Here is an 18,205-nt window from a genome sequence, read left to right on the forward strand (position 1 = left end):
ATCAGCCTGGGAGAGGAGAGGCTCTCAGTGCCACAGGGGAGTAGCTGGCGCTGTCCCTCCCAGCGGTGACCTGCAGTGCTAATTAAACCATGCTGCTGGAGCACTGCAAAGGAAGCCTTTCAGTTCTGTTAATCAAAGCTTAGTAACTGTTCTCAAGGGAAAGGCAACTGTAGGAGAAATCCAGTAATTAGCCGTAATAAAAGTTCCACTCATAAAACAAAGCGTCACTAGGACAAAAAATGTTGAGAGGATGAAAGTAAGCAGTAATGGAAGGGAATTGAAGGAGGGGAAGAGGCAGGTACCCACTTTCTTGGATTTGCTGGTTGATGAGTGCTTGGTCATTTTCTAGTTCCCGTTCTGCTTTGATCTGTCCTCTCAGAATCTGCTGCTTTAAATCCTCAACATAGAGCTGCTGTTGTTGAATTTGTTTTCTGTGGAAAGCTTCCTGGTCTCTCAGTTTCTGCTTGTACTCTTCATGCACAGCATCTATTTCTCTGCTGTTAGAAATGTTGACAGTGAATTTAAGCCAGAAAAAAATATTATTTGTAATAAAATAAGTCATCTTACTAAAGAAAGACAACATGCAAGATGTTGTTTTGCTCAACAAGAGCACATTATGACAAAAACTTTTAAACTGTGTTTATGCACATCACAGCAGGCTGCAACCCTGTAAGTGTCATAAATGCCAGGAAACGTGAAAGCTCTAGTAGTGAAGCAGGTAATTCCACTGCCAGAAAAATAATAGCAAAAAGAATTTTAAAAATATTTCCAATTTTCATTTTGCTGTAGTCTTCCACAAATGAAATTGGGGAGGGGGTTGTTTTTAAGTTATAAAATTTTATAACCACCACATAAGGTATTTGTCATCTAAGTACCTCAAAACTCTTTACAGAAGTGACCAACATTCTTTTTTTTTCAGACCAAAAAATTTCAGCCTAGAAACATTTACAGGCATTGTCAGGATTACACTGACAGTCTCTGGCAGTGCCAAGGAAAGACCTTGATCACCCAAATCTCTGTTGGATGCAAGAACTATATCAGGGTACTGCTTCTATATTTGGAGCAAATTGTGATCAGAAAAGTGACTAACCTGTGAAAAACTGCTTCACAATCTCCTGCAAAATGTTTGGCTCCTGACTGTGTGCCAATATTTTGCACGCGCAGAGTAACAATCAAAAAAGTATCTATTCTTAACATAATGCATTATAATATTCAAAATACATTAGCCCTCTGAAAGAAATATATATTTTACTTCTCCACATGCTATCGCCAAAAATTCTTAACATTAAAGTTAGATTATATCTAAGGGTGATATATGATCTTTGCTTGCTAAACTCTGCATTATTATATATAACCTCAGAAAATAAAACCTTTGAGTCTTGAAAAAATATTTAAAGTGTATTTTACTAAGAAAGTAAATGATATATTTATTATACTTCTAAAGCAGTCAAGGACACCAAAACTCTAAAGAGTCCCTGAAGGTCAAAAAACCTCCAAAAATATAATTTCAAAGGAAATCTTTGGAAATATCAGGTAGTTTGTAAAATCACTACCAATACAATGTCATCTGTATGAAAAGAGTATTTGACCTTTGCTATACAGAAATAATTTAACATCTTGATTTAGAACTGTAAGCATGTGTTCAAAGCAACCATTTCTACAGCAAAAACTTGATTTTGTGTGATAATTTAGCAGACAGAACAGATGAAACAATTAAGCAGCCAAAGCCTACAAATCTCCTGGAGTACCTTTACATGGAACTTTCTTAAGAAGTAGTAGGAAAGCCTCAGTACATAAAAGCTTTAGGGTTTTCAATAATTCACAATATTACTATGAATCTTGCTCAAATGAGAAAAACAGAATTCTGTTTTGTTTTAATGTTTATGTAAATGTAATGCTGAGAGTAACTGAAGGAGAACATCTTCTGTTCAGTTGTCCGGCATGGTGCAAACAGAGTACAAACTTTGCCGCTGCCATCTGCTAAATGGTTTGTGTCTATTTGTGACCCACACAAATTATAAGAATGTGCAGGTCCAAGATCTATTTGTCCTTGGCTTGACTACAAAGATGCCAGTACCCTGTGATTTGTAATTTTTTTCCTCTTAGATAAACGTCAATTGATCCCAGGAAATAGAAGTGGGATGCCTCATTTCTCATTCAGCTGAAGTAGGATTGAATTGACACTTCACTGCAGCACTGAAATGCTCATATAGCAATTACAAATCTCCAGCTGTTCGGGTATTTGTAACACCACCAACCACAGGGGGACAATCTCAGAGGTTAAAGCAAGACTGGTTAACTAAAGAAGAAACACTTTCCAAACATAGTATTAAATCTAAAGTATTCGTTTATGAAAAGCTCCCATGGTTTCAATGGTAACTCTGAGGGAGGCTTTCCCTAAATGCAGCTTTGAGGTTGTCTTCCCTATTTGCTAAGGGAAATGTAACGGAGCAGCCATACAATCTGGAGGTTAAAGTACTGATCTGCAACAAAACACTTCTGATTTTGGAGCAGTTACATGACCTCTGTGCTTTCGCACACTTGGCCTGCAAGGTCTTCAGGATGAGGACTGCCTCTGGATGCCTATGCACTGAACCTAACAGCTTCTTTGCAGAGTCTGGTGATGAGGTAGTCTTTAACCTGTTCTACTAGCAGACATATGGAAGCTCTGACTCCTACGGCGGTATGAAAGTTGAAAAATATGAGTCTAAATTTGTCATTGGTCTCACATGACCTTGGGCAAGTTGCTTAGTCTGAGATGTGTGAAACAAGCAAAGTAGATTCATCCAAGAGAAGTGACGAGGATCCATTAGCATTATCAAACATTAGAAAGTCAAGTATCAGAAGAGCTGCTTTCTATTATTTTATCATTATTAGCATCATTCTGCATGAGACTGAGGAAACTGAGTAAATAATTTTCAGCAGGCTGAAAAGAAGCATGATACTAAAACAGTAAAGAAAGAATTCTTGTTCTGCAACTGTTTACTAAAACTAGATAAAATTCCTCTGATAAAACGTCTCTCATTCTTCCCAACCATGACTTTTAGCTCTCAGCCAATCTTTCCATAAAATTGACTTATCAGAGTTCAAACTGCTTACAAACTGAAACCCAGAACATTTAAGTAAACGAAACAACTCAGTGTTGTGTTTCAATCCAAAGACCTAACAATGCTCACGGGGTGGTTAGGTAACATCTGTTTACAGTTGTGAGAGGGTCACAAGCTTTTCCCATACTTTCCAACCTTGCTGAAACCACACCCAACCCCCACATTATAAAGGATCAGAGAATAAACAATACAAACAATGCACATGGCAGTGTCCTGTTTGTTCTCGGCAGCACTAGCATATTCCCTCACGTGTGTGGTAATGGGCTTTTGCTGAACTAACATGAAACTGTGAGATCCTTTCCAACAGCTGTGTGTGTTTGCACACAGAGCAGAACATGAGGCAGGCCAAATGGATGGTATTAATCACAGCTCCATACTATGACTATACCCCAGAAAGGCAGAGTACAGAGGCACAGCCATACTTCACTTTAAGCCTTAGAAAAACTAACACAGCACAGCAATCACTGCAGTATTCTTTCTGCTTTTGTTCAGGTGATGTAGCTAGTTGGTACAATTCCCCCTCTGTAAGGTCAAAGTCTCTGTAATAAAATGCTGTTGCTCCAGGTATATATAAAAATTGCAGTTCTGCTGTTATTTCAGTGTCTCTGCTTCATCTTCTATTTTTAGTAGTACAAAACAAAAACCAGGCAGGGCAGTAAAGCCAGGTCTGAATATAGAGACTGAACATAAAACACCTTTTTATGAAGCTGCTTCTTACAGACAGTTTTCTGAAGTGGAAAAAAAGATAATGAAAATTCATGCAGAGCCACTTACATAATACACAAATGCAAGAGGATGTTTTCCCTCTGGCTGTGAGATACTGACTGTGAGAGCAGAATGACTGGCTAGTTTGGGGTATAGATATCTCTCCCAGAAACTGCTGAAACCAAGAACATGAAGTCAGAATGCTCCCTTTCTACCTTCGAACATGCTAGGTCATGTCAGCACACTTTTGCTGGTTTGTGGAAATAACATGATGAACTAAACTAAAAAATGTCATGGCAATGGCCCAGAAAGAAAATAACAGATTCACACACACTTCACAGCTAAATCACCTAATAAGCAGTTCAAAGAACAAACAGTTTGTGTAATGTATGTTTGAATGACTTACTAAAACCAAGTATCAATCCAGTTAACAAAAGAATTTAGCCACATTTTGTACTAAGTAGGTGAAATCACTGATTTTTTCATCCAAAATGTCTTAAATCAGACATACTGTTAAATTTAGACTTGAAACACTGGAATACTCTGAGATACAGCAATCAAACACAGAATGCTGTTGCTCATATCCCTGCTTTTCTACATAAGCAATCTACACTCAGGAAATAAAATAACCTCAAGACAAACATAAGAGAAACAGCTTCATTTCTGTAGGTATCAAGACATACATGAAGTCTTGGTTTCACAGGACCAGCATACTCTAGCATACAGCATATAAAAAAAGGCAATTCTGCAGAGAATTTCATAAAAGCATGCAGATTTCTGGGTGTACCATATGCAGCAAGAAGTGTCAACAGTTACCCCCTCCACCAAGTAAACCTTTAAAAGCTGCAAATAAAATGACAACAAAAAGACACCAACCTTAAACTAAAGATAATCACAAATTACTGAGAAAACATTCAGATTATACCGATTCTGCCAGACTGCTTTTCCATCTCATTTTTCTCTCCAAAGTTTGCACGATGCATGCTAAATGAACCATCTGTAAATCCACATTTTTTTCCAGCCGGTTTTGTTGTCAGCTCTCTGGGATCCTATTGTGCAATTCTCCTCCCCTCTTCCCCAAACACTTCTACTGCTGATGCAGAGGCTGGCGGCTGCTACAGCATAATGCAGCTTCCAGTAACTATGGCAGCAATAGCTCTGTGGTGAGGCTGAATACCTGCTGCAACAAAATCTTAAGGCTCAAATAGAGAAACTCCAGTGAAAACAATCACTTTTGGTAAAAGCTGAAATTTGCCAGTTTTCTCAAAGAAAACATCAGTCAAGTTGGCATCCCCATCTTTCTGACTGCCTAGAGTTCAAGTCCCATTTGTCTTCTACAAATTATTTTTCCCAAGGGAAAAAGAGTTAAAAATAAAGCAGAAGAAAAGATGCTGGCAGGGCATTTTGCACCCTTGCAAACCCCAAACTGAGAGCAGTCACAAGCTAGAGTTACAAGCCTATCCACTAATACCCATCTACACAACTCCCCCCACCTTCTCCAGCTCTATCCTCCCCCTCTTCCCGTGTCCAATCCGGGGCCCTTCCCGCAGGGGCTCAGAGCAGCAGCAGGCACCACGCAGCTGCACAGCATCGTACATCTGCTTCTGCCCAGCATAGGGCCCAAGCCTCTCCCTTCTCTTCCCTAAAGCAGAGGGAAGAGCAACGAGGAGATACAAAGACCTTGTATTATCACCTCCTTCAGCCTCCCGAAGGAATGCCACTCACAGAATTCAAAGCAAAAGCTGGGGAGTGGTGGGCAGGAGGTGGGAGCCAGAAATCAGTCAAAATGGCCAGCAGAGTCAAAAACCTTTAGAAATAAGGGATCTTTGGAAACATACACACATAGTAATCCCCTTCACAGAAGTCAGCATCAAGTGAAACATCATTTTGATTTCTGATTAGCTGGTTTGCTTACAGAAAAAGCACACCCGTACTTTTTCATGTGTGGTTTTTTTTAGCCTTTCTGTGAAAAACCTCTTTTTCTTTGCCAAACCCCCAAAATAACAGTGAGGCAATGACTTATTTAAGGTACTCCTTTAAATACATCTCTAAAACAGGCCTCTTTTTGCCAAAGAGTCACAGGGACAAGACACAACCACACTCTCCAATAAAGGTAAATGCTTCCTCTTTAAATTCCAGTTCAGCTGACACAGGTTCTCCCTTCACAATGTCAGTTATATATAGAATTATTTAGTTACCCTGCTAACCCACTATACCTGGTTCTGCTGTAAATGGTAGAGCTGCTGTAACTGCCACAGTGCATTTCTCTGTGAAACAGAATATTTGAGGGATCTTTTAAGAGAAGCAAAAGTTTTCTTTAATCTTTTTGTTTTTGGCAGAGCGCTTTGAAATTCTCAAATGGAAGCTGTTAGTGAGAACTCAGAGTATTTTACAGATATTAGTTGGACAAGTTAACTATACCACATTAGAATAATAAATACATTGTATTATGCTGTCTCAGAGTTTTCCCCCCCCAGTTTAACAATGTTGGTATTTTCAAGGAAAGGGAGTTTAAACATGTTCCAAGCAGCTAAAATTAATTCAGTGTACTGCTATACCACTGAACTCTAATGGAAAACCCCTGTGGGTTTTTTTTCAAACCAGCAAGACAATAAAATCAGAGTTTTTATTTATATGCAGTATGATATTGAGGCAATGGCAGGAGAAAGACCTTTATTATCTACTTATTTGTGGTGATGCTATAACATGATGACTGATGCCATTCACAAGTCTTCTGTGTGTTTGCTGGCTGACAGCAAACATCAGAAATTTGAAGTGCAGGGGCTCTTATGAGTAGGGTGTATGAACAAGCAAACAAGTAAGGGTATAATGACTCACAATCCTTTTTCAAAGGAATGCCTAAATTTTAGTATTTGTGTGCAATGGTAGAAAATTGTTTTTCCTCTCATTTCTCAAAATATTTTAATGTACAATTAAAGGTTCAACTGGTAATTCAACCCATGAAAGGCAGATGAGAAAATGTCATCATACGGACAGCATGGGAGATAAGACTCATATCATTAATAATCGTTACTGTAATATATATATATTGATATGATCTGAAATAAAAACATCCAGAAGAAAGTAAAGTACCATCAGTTCCTGATGAAAAAGGTACTTAAACCCATGGAAACTCAACAATTTCTGAATTATTTCTGTTTGCAGCTGCTGTGTGTCTTTCCATGAATGAACCATGTTTTATGCTAGGAATTAATTTTTTTTTTTACTTTTCTTAAAGCAATTTTATTCTCACCAGAAGAGAACCCAATTTATCCAAGCAATTTTCAAAGTACTAGTGAGCATTCCCAGTACCTACTATTGGCATAAAATCTATTACATTTAGGGTTCTTATATGCTGGAAATTGGCAGCAACTTCAGAGTAAGCCTCACTCTAGTTATAGCTTTTAAATGCAGGCTACACATGCAACAAAGAGGCAAATCCTCTGCACAAGATCTTGTATGAAGATGCTTCCAGAGCCTTGCCTGTAACTCAGCTGCAGATTCTTGTTCCAATATGATAAAATAGTCTGAATTAAAGCTTAAAGTCTAGCTTCCATCTCTTCTAGAGGAAATCAGTGTAGCACAGGAGAAAGGCAAGGTAAAGGTGTCAAAAATTTCAGCATGATGTAGACACATTAATATTCTTACCTTAGTTGAAGAGAACATTTGTTTTCTTCACAGTTTCTACATTTTTGACTGCAAAAATAAAAATAGGAAATCATAAATATTTGGGAAAAAAGGCAAGAAAATTTCACTGAAGCCTATTGTACACAGAGATTTTATTGTAATTTTCAGTAGAGGAAGATGCAGATTTCTAGCAGCTGGGAGAACACCAAGAACTTTCAAGTGAGAGGGGGACAGAGAACAAGACACACACACACAGAGCTTTCCCTGTTCTTATATTTCCCTCTGAACATCTCCTTCTGACAGAGACGAGACCCTGCATTAGGGTGGACTTTTTACTGGTGATCAGTAAACACTAGTGATCAATAAACACTCCCTGTAGTCCATTTACTCCTGTATTATGGCTTGCAAAAGTACCTCACACACACCTGTTAGCACCTGACATTGACTTTTCTTCACAAGAGACCACATACATAATTTTATTCTTATAATATAAATCTTAGGCTACATGTCTCAACCATAACCCCCTCCATGAGCAAAACTACTTGTCTCTACAGAAATACAGGCTCACAGGTTACTGCAAAGGAAGGCTGAGTGGATCAATTCAGTTCACCTATGCCAAATAACTATTCAAAAGGATAAAAGGACCACTGGGTTATGTAAGGTGAAAACCAACTATTCTTAGACATAGTTTACAGCTCATTCCTATAAAAGATGGACACTGATAAAAACCCAAGCAAATGCAATACCATAACATTTTTCATCTTTACTGAAGTAACCATCTGAAACCCTCTAGGTAAGCATGAGGGAAACTTTAAGCAATGTAATATACTTGTAATATCCTGTCCAAGTGATTAAAAAATTGATCAACACAAACAAATCCTCTATCTGAACATGGTCTGGAAAAAGAAAATCAATCAGAAATGTTCTGCAGTTTTGTCAGGTTAAAAAGGGGGAAACTAAGTGCAAATTTCTGATAAACTGTTTATAATAACTTCTGGATTTCTTCAGGTTTTTCTAGGTTCATTAAAAAACTTGTGAAAAGAGCTCCACAACTAATGTTTTTAGCAACATAAAGAGCACCTTGGCGTGTACATTTGAAGGTCGTAAGACAAACCCTTATTTTTAAAATTCTTTGTATTTTTTCCTAAGAAAATAATAGCAATGATAAGTAAAAAGTTCTTCAGTAAAGAAACAAAATGAAGTAACATTTTGTACAGACAGGTATCACTGCAGCAAATGAAAAGCAAATGCAGAGATTAGATACATTAAAGAGAACATATCAAACCACACTACCCAAGGTGGAAAGCAAGGCACTTAACTAAAATCATGAAGAATATTCAAAACAGAGATAACATTTTATGCTCATGAACATGAGATGAGATACTTCCTCTAGAAAGAGATAAAAGATTCCCAGTATGTTACCACAGCAAAAACACTCTATCAAGAAGCAGAAGCATCAACAGATATGAATGAGAAGATGGCCGTTTCTCGCCTTTAACAGGTTAATTGAATGTGCCAGGCTGAGAGGAATTAAAAAAGAAAAAGAACCCAATTATATTTATTCTTTAATATTCTATTTTCAATGTCATGAACTGAAACACAGAACATATCTCAATTCATTTTCCTGATACACATTAATCACTGTCTTCATCACACCAATCATTTCCATTTCCTAAAGTCTCTGCCATAAAAGCACACACTAAACACTGAGTATGAGCAGCTCTTCAACACTTTGAAAGCAGTATATGCCTTATTTACTGCTCAGTTGAAAACAATCAAACAAGGAATCACATTGGCTTTCTGAGATGAAGGGCTCAATGAGGACTTGCACTAAAGGGAATTTATGAACAAATCTTGTGATTTCCACAACAAATTAACAGGGAAAGTCAATTGATAATAATTACCTTGGCTAAATCATATCCTGAAAAGTCCATTCTGTACATTAAAGCACAGAATAATATTGTAAAAGTTATAGATTAGCTGTACAGCAGATGTCCGAGTGAACTAAGGCTCACAGTCTCATTTGAGGCATTTTCTTAACTGAGCACCAAGAAATAATTTTGCAGGTTTGTTGCTTGTATATCTTAATGCTCTATATCAGTCGGCTGGCCAATGTATTTTCTCTGACATTTTTATCTGACTACTCAAAAACGTGATGGGACTTATTCTGTATACAGCTTATTTTTGTCTGAACCAAGTCCCTTATTTCAGATATCATCCCACAAGAGAAATTGTTTGTTCAGTTGCTTTTTTTCTTAGTTTTAAACTTACTTGTGAAGAGAAGAAAGGATATAGTGAGGAGAATTGGTGCAACTTCCATGCAAATTGAGCCAGTCCAAAGCTCCATAGCTCCGAGTGGGTGGGGTTTCACTAATCTACAGAAAGCACACAACATAAGACAGGTATTTATTAAAATCACAGCAACCCAGGAACTTCCAAGTTATCATTACCACTGTCATCATTAACTATTGTGTGCAAGGCTGCATAATACCTCCCATGTGAGTTTATAATCTCACTTACACTTCTGCTTAGTCTTTGATAATTAGCAAAACTGTGAAGTATTTGTTACTGAGTACATCTCTTTTTGCAGCTCTATTTTAATGTACTGCATGTTTCATTAATCAAGAAATTAAGAAAGAAAACAAATAGAAGTTAAGCCCCTTATCTCACAGTGAGTGCAAAAGGATGGAAGAATGGGAAGTATAAAATGTTAATAAACGAAAATCCATTTTAAAAGGTTGACTCTTGCCAATATCAGTTGATAATGTGGTTAACTCCTAAATGAGAAAATTCGTATTTTTTAAAGTCAGGTTTTTAAGCTATGTTTGTCATTCATTTTAAGAACTATCTCAGTTCTTAAACATCATCGAACTAGCTAACCAAATAACGTCTTACAGTAGTTAGTTCCTGAGCTTAACATACCAAGAAATATTTTATCTATTTCTGATGTATGGAACAATTCACTGCTTTCAGAGTCAACAATACTTAAGTACTTAATCCCACAAATTTTCCAATTCTTCTAGTATACTTCATTCAAGACAGTGAAATGACAAAGAAGATAACTCAGAAGATTATCAGATGTGGAAAGATTCTTAACTGATCTTTTCACTGCAGGATTCTGCCTTTTTGTTTCAATCCTACTGTAGTCATGACTGGAAATAGGAAACACTAAATTATTCAAGGGATCTGCATCATCTTTTGCTAAGCACATCTGAAAGAAGTGCTAGTGTCCTCCCACAGAAGGTTTAGTGTCATTACAGACCATTAGATGGAGGAAATGTAGCAAGTGAATATGATGATGAGATGAAATATTATCTTTATCAGGCTGGCTTTTAAGAAGAAAAAAAATAGGAAAGAAAAAGAAAAATTATGAGAGAAAAGCAGTTTTAGAACTTACTGATCTTCTTAGTCTTAAGATAGCAGCCTCTGCTGGGTGATTGAATCTAAATTTATGAGATTTGCCAAGGACAACAAGGGCCCCTGTGAAAACAGAATAATTAGATATTTACAGAGACATAATTCATCAAACTACTATAGAATAGTATGTTTTAAAAAAAATTACATTCTGACCAACAGCTTTCTGAACACCACAGAACAAAGAACTAATTTTAGAATTTGCCACTATGGAATGGCAGAGTTATCAATCTGTAATGACAGCATCCAAGCAAACTGATCTTGCTGATCTCTGCAGACTAAGTGTAACTGTAAATTCCCTATTCATATTAAAGGCCAGCCAGCATGACTTCATGCCAAAAACCACAACCAATCCACTGCTGAAAACTTGCTTTTACACTATATTTTTAAGAGTCTAGATAACTGCAAGTTCCCAGAAGCTGGACTGTTACTTTAAGCAACCTAAAAGTGTGGAAGCCTGATCCATTTAATCTGAATTCATTATCATACTTGTGACTTAGTGGCTATTAGCTTCCACCTAAATAGACTGTGAAAAAGCTGAAGGTCATTTCAACCATACTATATAATTGCCAAAAACCCCTTTCAGTGGCCAGCTGGCTTAGGGCCAGTCTCCACTACTTTCCACAATAGTGTCTCTGACTACACGTCTTCCCTTTTCAGAAACCTACAGACTACTGTTGCCAAAAGGAGGCAGAATATTGTCAGCAATGTTTTAATCTGACTTCTGTGGGGTACTTAATTTATTTGTCCCAGCTCTAGCCATGGATCAAGCCTTGTGGAACTGGCAGCAGACTGAGAGATGTCTTTCCCTGATCTGCTCAGGTTCTGAAATTCTTGACCTAAACTCCAGTGATTGGGTGACTTTAATGCAGCACTCACAGAAAAAGAAGCCTTACCTTGTGACAGACGACACGACCCAGACACTTCACAGCCATTCACAGAGCAGTGTGCACCTGGAACTGGTCGCAGAGTCACAATCCCACAGTGGTTGTCTATCATACAGTGATTCCTTTCAATCCACTGTCCCTGCAAAACTACAACGTAGAGATTTATCTCTCCTGTTGAAGGGGTTGGGTTGGTTACTCCATTCTGTTTGCCTGAGAATGGAGTACCACAGACTGTTCGACTCTATGCATACTGCATACCCCAGAGAACTATATCATGTGCAAAACAAGGAGATTAAATCCTGCTAGTCAAATAATTACTCACAGAAAAAAACTTACTATTGAAATTCACTACTGAAAATAGTGAGATTGTTTCTTTATACCTGGTACTGGGAAACTACATATCACTTTCTGATTTGGGAGCTGATGTGCAAATTCTTCTATTATGTTGAATTTTCTTAATGCCATTATGTTATTTATTGTTTATAATTCACAAATCTACTGGTAGAAAATAATCAAACATAACCAAGCTTAGCAGAACTTAACCAAAGCTGAGATTCCACAAATTTTTCAATTTTAGTATAAAGTTTCAGTTCTCTATCATAGTATCTAGCTCCTGAGATTGACTGCTAAAATTAAAAAAGAGAAATTTTTTTTTTAAACAAAAAATAAACATATATTTTAGCAAACATTATTAATTAGTCTCTTCTACTTACCTTTTTCAATAAAGAAAGCAGACAAATAGAAACATGACCTGGCTATTACACATGACAGATGTAAACCTCTGGTTTGACCTGACCATATCACAAAATAAGTTGTAATATCATTCTCTTACCAATATCTTGATCTTGGTCTGAGTCACTTCTTCCTATTTTGGTTGTTCCTTCCTAAAACAAGAAAAGAACTAATTTAAAAGCTGGTTACAGAAAATAGACTATATATACTACTTAAAAAAGCTTTGGTACATCATTTTAGCAAACACTTAAAATAAATTGCCTCTGAATGACTGAATTGTTTGAAGCAAACGCTATGTACTTCATAACAGCTCAGCCCACTGCCCCCACAGTGTTGCAATTACTCTTCATCCTGCAGCTATGTCAGCTTCTACAACTTCAGTAGATAAAGTAACCCTCAGTGGATGACTTTTGGACTGTGCTTGAGACCAACATTTTGAATATGAACACGCTTCCTGATGCTTTGAACTTCTATAGTGAGACTTGGTGTTTGCAGAAATGAGATAATTCTTTTAATAAATATCGTGCAGAAAGAAAGAAGCTGCAGAATGATTATTCCACACTTTTCAAATTTAAAAGTAACAGAATTCCTAATTTGGAAGAGAACTTTGTCATAGACGATGAACTCTTCAATCTAACTACTAAAGAAGAACTTTTTTCTGAAACTTAAATGACATATATGAAAAGTCTTTCTGGTGCTTATGGTATATGGGCAAGTTCCCAAACCTGAAGATTCAAAAACTTTGAAGAAAAGAACTGCCTAGGAACAAAAGTCTCCAAAACAAGAAGACTCGAACCATATTATGGGTCGGTGATGGAAGTGAGACAGTAGTTTTATGGTTGCCTTCGAATAAAAAAGAGTCATTTAAACAATACCATGAGAAAAAAACTGTGAAAAAAGGGCAATTAATTTACTATATGTCTATTGCTTCTGTGCTTTTTCTTAGGAAAACAAAGCAAGATAATTTCCCAATTCCAAAGAGACACTGTAATTGGTTATGGTAAAGTGATTGGTAAATGCACTCTAAAATTACTTTAGTGGCAAGCCTTTCGGTTATATTAAAATTAATTATGGGCAGTAAACAATGTGATTTTGTATTCAAATTAGAACAAATTGAATATGCTCTCTGCTCCAAGCATATTGTAAAGCCTAGATTTAAAGATGAAGTAAGAAGTAGTAATTGGAAGCCTGAAGACTGGGAAAACAGAAGCTGTGCACTACTCAAGGTGACTCAGCTATGGGTAATTATGGGTAAATGACAGTGGGTTTGTGCACTGGACAGAAAGGGAATGGTTATCACAAAGCTCCTCACAGAGCTCAGCTATCTGAACCAACTAACAGATCCCTCAGGCATGAGCCCTGCTGAGACTTCATTTCCTGGAGAGGCTGAAAGCTGGACTGTGCCTCCAATTTAGAGTAATTACCAAGCTACATGTCAGTTGAACGTTCAGCAAGCTCAGCTGCAAAATATCTACCTGGGTTGGCCACAACTTCTAGAACTTATGGTCCATATGGCACTTGACTCACATCACTCAATCAAGTGAGTTAGCAACACGTATCTTATACAAAGAGAAGCAAACCAGCTCCTGAAAGATCTCATTACCAATTATCTTCTTCACTAAGCAAAGAAATAGTTATTGTAATTTCAAAAGAAACTTCTTCCAAGGTGCTGAACTAACTCTCTGGTAATACAATTTATTTCAGAAAAATGAATTACAGCAGCATTGGCTCAGGAAATTCACAGCAGCATCCCAGTCGGTGGAGTGATTCTGGGTAAGTTTAAACCCAAATAAAAATTGCAGGTGAGACGAAGGGTACAGATAGGATACAAGCAAACTAGCTCAACTTGAGAAAACAAAACAAAAATAACCATAACCCAGGACCATGCTGATTTCATTTTTAAAATGCTATTATTGAGATTATAATTGTAATATTTATACTCTTTTCTAATTTAATATTGAGTTTTACACCTGAAAAAGTGAGAGATGTTTCAGATGAAACCACCTCACAACCTGACCTTAGCACATCACAGCACATCTTCACATCTGCTGAAGTGTTTTTACATTGTTACCTCTTCTGGTTGTGTCTCATGACTAGGGGTAGAATTCCTAAGGTACATTACAGAGCAATAAAGAGAAAGATTGCTTTGCCCCTTCACTTTTGGGAGTACTCCAGCTTTCAAAAAAGGTTATGAAATACACCTTTTATTAAAGCAATAAGCAAATTTCATGTTTTTAAGCTATGCAAAAAAGGTCAGTTAAATCATAAGAAAATATAAATCTTTTATTAATAAAAGCCAGAAAATTAAGCATAGGTGCAGCATTGATTAGTGCAATTATTATTATGAAATATCAGGAGAGTAAATGAGTAACACAATATTTATTTTCCATGATCTGAAAACTGCTGCTGTGACCTCTCTCTAGAAGTACAGTGTAAAGTGCTGTTACATGTTGAAGCCCTAATTTGTAAGGAACCGCTAATGTTTTACCTTCTTGCTGCTCAGATGAAGGTAACAGACATCAGAGACTAAAAGATGTAAAGCACAAAGAAAAGAAAAGGCAGCATCTAGAAGCAAAGAAAGAAGGGACAAAGATGTTAGTGTGACAGAGTCATGAATGATTTCAGAAGGTGACCCTTCAAACCAGGTTATGCCATTAAAATGAATATATTTAAATTAGGTGTTGTCAAAATTAATATGGGAAAGTATTTGCTCTTTCCACAATGGCACATAATAGAAAAGCGTTTAAGTAGTAGCAGTTGCTTCCAATAAATATTTAATGTTAATGTAGGGCTGAGTGGTTGAAGCTGCATGTTGATCAGCACTGGACATAAATACTTGGTCCCAAAAAATTACCTGGTACAATTTCTTTGTGTTGGCATGAGAAAAATTAGTTAAGTCTCTCTTTCAACATGATAGAAGAACAGCATGATTTCTGTTCTAAATATTTGTTGTCACTTTTAAGAGGAATAAAAGAATCCTGTGTCCCTAAACTATATAAATTACCACAAAATCTAGATAAAGATTTTTCATTAGTAGACAGATACGTGATTTTCAACCTTATTTAACATATGTTCTGGCAACGAGTGCACCTCTGTAGAAGTGCCCATCCAACATTCCTTTCACATTAAGCAGCATCAATATTTCAGTAATTTCCATCAATTTAAACAACATTAAAAATGTTGAAGTATGGCTTAGCACTTGCTTTATCAAAACCCAAAAAAACTCCTAAAACTTGTCTGACCCAGCCATGCACATCTTATGCCATAATGTGCAGTAATATACATACAATGTTATGAAAGTTTCTTGGTGAAAGCCTTGCCCTAAATTAGCAGCTACACAACAAAACAGTATCTATGAGTCCAGGATTTCTACCTGATCTTCAAAAATAGCCACTCAAGTAGGGTCACAAGTAATTAGCCCTCATGGTACATACCTGGTATCTACTCGGCAGATCTCTGGTAGGGTTAAAAGCAATGTATAGAAGTCATTGCCAAAGTGTGCTTTTGTTTCTTAAAGCTTACTTTTATCTATACATATTCAAATAAGCCAGTCTTAAGTATACAAATGCATAATAAAATTCGGACCAGGATGTCTGGCATACTTCAAGCACCATCCTTTATGTTTCCACATACGTGCACACATAACTGTCCTTATGCTTTGTGGACAAACTACTAATACCTAATTTGAGTATTCTGCTTTGCTTGTAATACAATATCAAATAGTTTGCATATGCATTCATAAACGGTCAACTTATATTCATGTATTAATTCTTCTTCTCCATTTCCATGTATTTTCTATTTTCCCCGCACATTATGATCTGCGACCTTCATGTTTTGATAGCTGTTGTTGTAACGTCACCCAAACCACGCTCCATTTCCAAAGAAAACAAATACTTTCAAATTAAAGGGTAAAATAAGACAAATGACCATATCTCACCCTGAGATGATACAGCACCACTCCTGTGCTGAGGATATCATCATCCATGGCCATTAGATGAGGTAAATTAGAATCTATTGTTACTCCAGCTTTCTCTTTGTTGATGTCCACACTGTACTCTTCCATGATGGCTTTCCTGTCCGTCCACTTACTTGTCCAGTCTTTGGTCAATTGCTCAATCTTAAAGAAGAGGAGAGGGAACAGTTTCACTTACTAAGCAGGCTAATTTTTCCTTTTTGATCATGCTAACAAGTTATTTCACCTGTCTTTGGGCAAAACTGAAGGTCTGCAAAATCTTTCCAGGTTACCAGTGATCAAATCTTCTCAGTAATTTTGGTAAGTGTACAGTAATTTCATTTGAATAAACTGGAGTTTATGTTAGAAGGGACAGAGACTGTATAATGAATTACTGTGGTATATTGAGACAGCTTTCAAACAAGGGGTAGAATTGTGCAGACATAGTAATACACAGTGGACTGTGTCCCATTAAGGACACAACACTTTTGTCACAAACTGGTATAGCACACTCATCTTGCATTAAAGGTGGCAGTTTCCTGCATCTGCAGAGCAAAAAGGAAAGGATTAAGACAAAAGAAGTTTTCACTGTACTTTCACAACTGTAGCAATGCTATCCCCCTGTGGAACAGGAGATACAGCATCAAGTAAATCATACACACCTTCAGTTCATTCTGCAGGACCAGCTCAGTCAGATTTCCATCCCTGTCATCACTCCAAGAGGGACTGGAATTCCTCTGTACAAACAACAGTCACCAAGATCTACATGTTACTTTTCTTATTCACAACTGGCAGGCATGCTCTTTAATTCTCCAGCATTTGATGAACTCAAGGGAATGAAAGACAAAATACATGTGCTACCTTCTCATATCTAGCCTACATCTCTTTAGCTATGGCATGCTACTTTTTGGTGTAAAGAACTGGTGAAAAAGCAGTAAATGAGAGCTAGTTCTGTGTAAATAAATCCTGAAGTGTAGTTTCTGCCTCTCCTAGCAAAACATTCTCTCCATGGCTTGGAAAACCAGGACACTATTATTATTCCAACACCAGGGATGTCAGCTGTATTGTGAGATGTTCACAACTTTTTTGGAGGGGAAAGAGTGTGAAGGCAGTGTGAAACATCAATTACTCTCTGGAAGCTTCCATACCCTTAAAAATAAAATATTCCTATTTCATGGTATTTCTGGACAGGTAAACCATCCAACTCCATGAAAGACAAGCAAGGAAATCCTTTTGACATGACTACTTATACTTTAGGTTTATCAATATAGTGACAAAAAGAGGAGAAATGAAAGACAGGCAGCTAACCTTTTAACAACTGCAAAATCACCCAGAGAACGGTTTCATTTCTCTGCAGTTACAATAAACACGGAAAGATAAACAGATGAGATGAAAGCAAGCTACCTAAAGTAACATAAAAGCTCCAGTGGGGAAACGTTGCTACATACCAGTTCAAAGCTCATCAGCATAGTTTTCAACCTATCAATTTCTTCTCTCAGTTCTCTGATCAGTTTCACATTTGCATCCTGAAACATTGAGACACAAACCATTGGAAAAACCAGCCTTAAAAACATTCTAGCTAAAGAAATCAATGTGGAGGTATTCCAAGAGCCAGGAAGAGAGGAGAACAAGTAAACTCACAACAGCACTCCTTGCTTCACTCTGCCAGGCCCCTGAGACATACTGCCTAGGGATAGGTGGTTCTCATCTTGGATAGTTTCCCTTTTACCATAAACTTTATTCCATGTCTCTTCTGGACACAGACCTACCATAGCATTTCT

General features: G+C 37.1%; 1 protein-coding gene across 2 annotated transcripts in view; it reads right to left on the reverse strand.

Annotated features, from left to right (window-relative positions):
* Positions 1–18,205, reverse strand: part of STARD9 (StAR related lipid transfer domain containing 9) — a 101,389-nt gene that overhangs the window by 26,535 nt on the left and 56,649 nt on the right. Inside the window, exons 14-22 of one of the 2 annotated variants that reach the window (XM_032111531.1) lie at positions 17,873–17,950; positions 17,087–17,161; positions 16,410–16,589; positions 12,573–12,624; positions 11,750–11,887; positions 10,837–10,919; positions 9,711–9,814; positions 7,461–7,508; positions 307–494 (exon numbers count right to left, since the gene is read on the reverse strand). In XM_032111531.1, coding sequence (XP_031967422.1) covers positions 307–494; positions 7,461–7,508; positions 9,711–9,814; positions 10,837–10,919; positions 11,750–11,887; positions 12,573–12,624; positions 16,410–16,589; positions 17,087–17,161; positions 17,873–17,950 — 946 coding nt within the window. Of the gene's footprint in view, positions 1–306; positions 498–7,460; positions 7,509–9,710; positions 9,815–10,836; positions 10,920–11,749; positions 11,888–12,572; positions 12,625–16,409; positions 16,590–17,086; positions 17,162–17,872; positions 17,951–18,205 lie in introns of both variants that reach the window. The other variant, XM_032111529.1, reaches the window with a different exon arrangement.

Source organism: Corvus moneduloides, chromosome 6 (assembly GCF_009650955.1).
Source record: "Corvus moneduloides isolate bCorMon1 chromosome 6, bCorMon1.pri, whole genome shotgun sequence".
Taxonomy (NCBI): domain Eukaryota; kingdom Metazoa; phylum Chordata; class Aves; order Passeriformes; family Corvidae; genus Corvus; species Corvus moneduloides.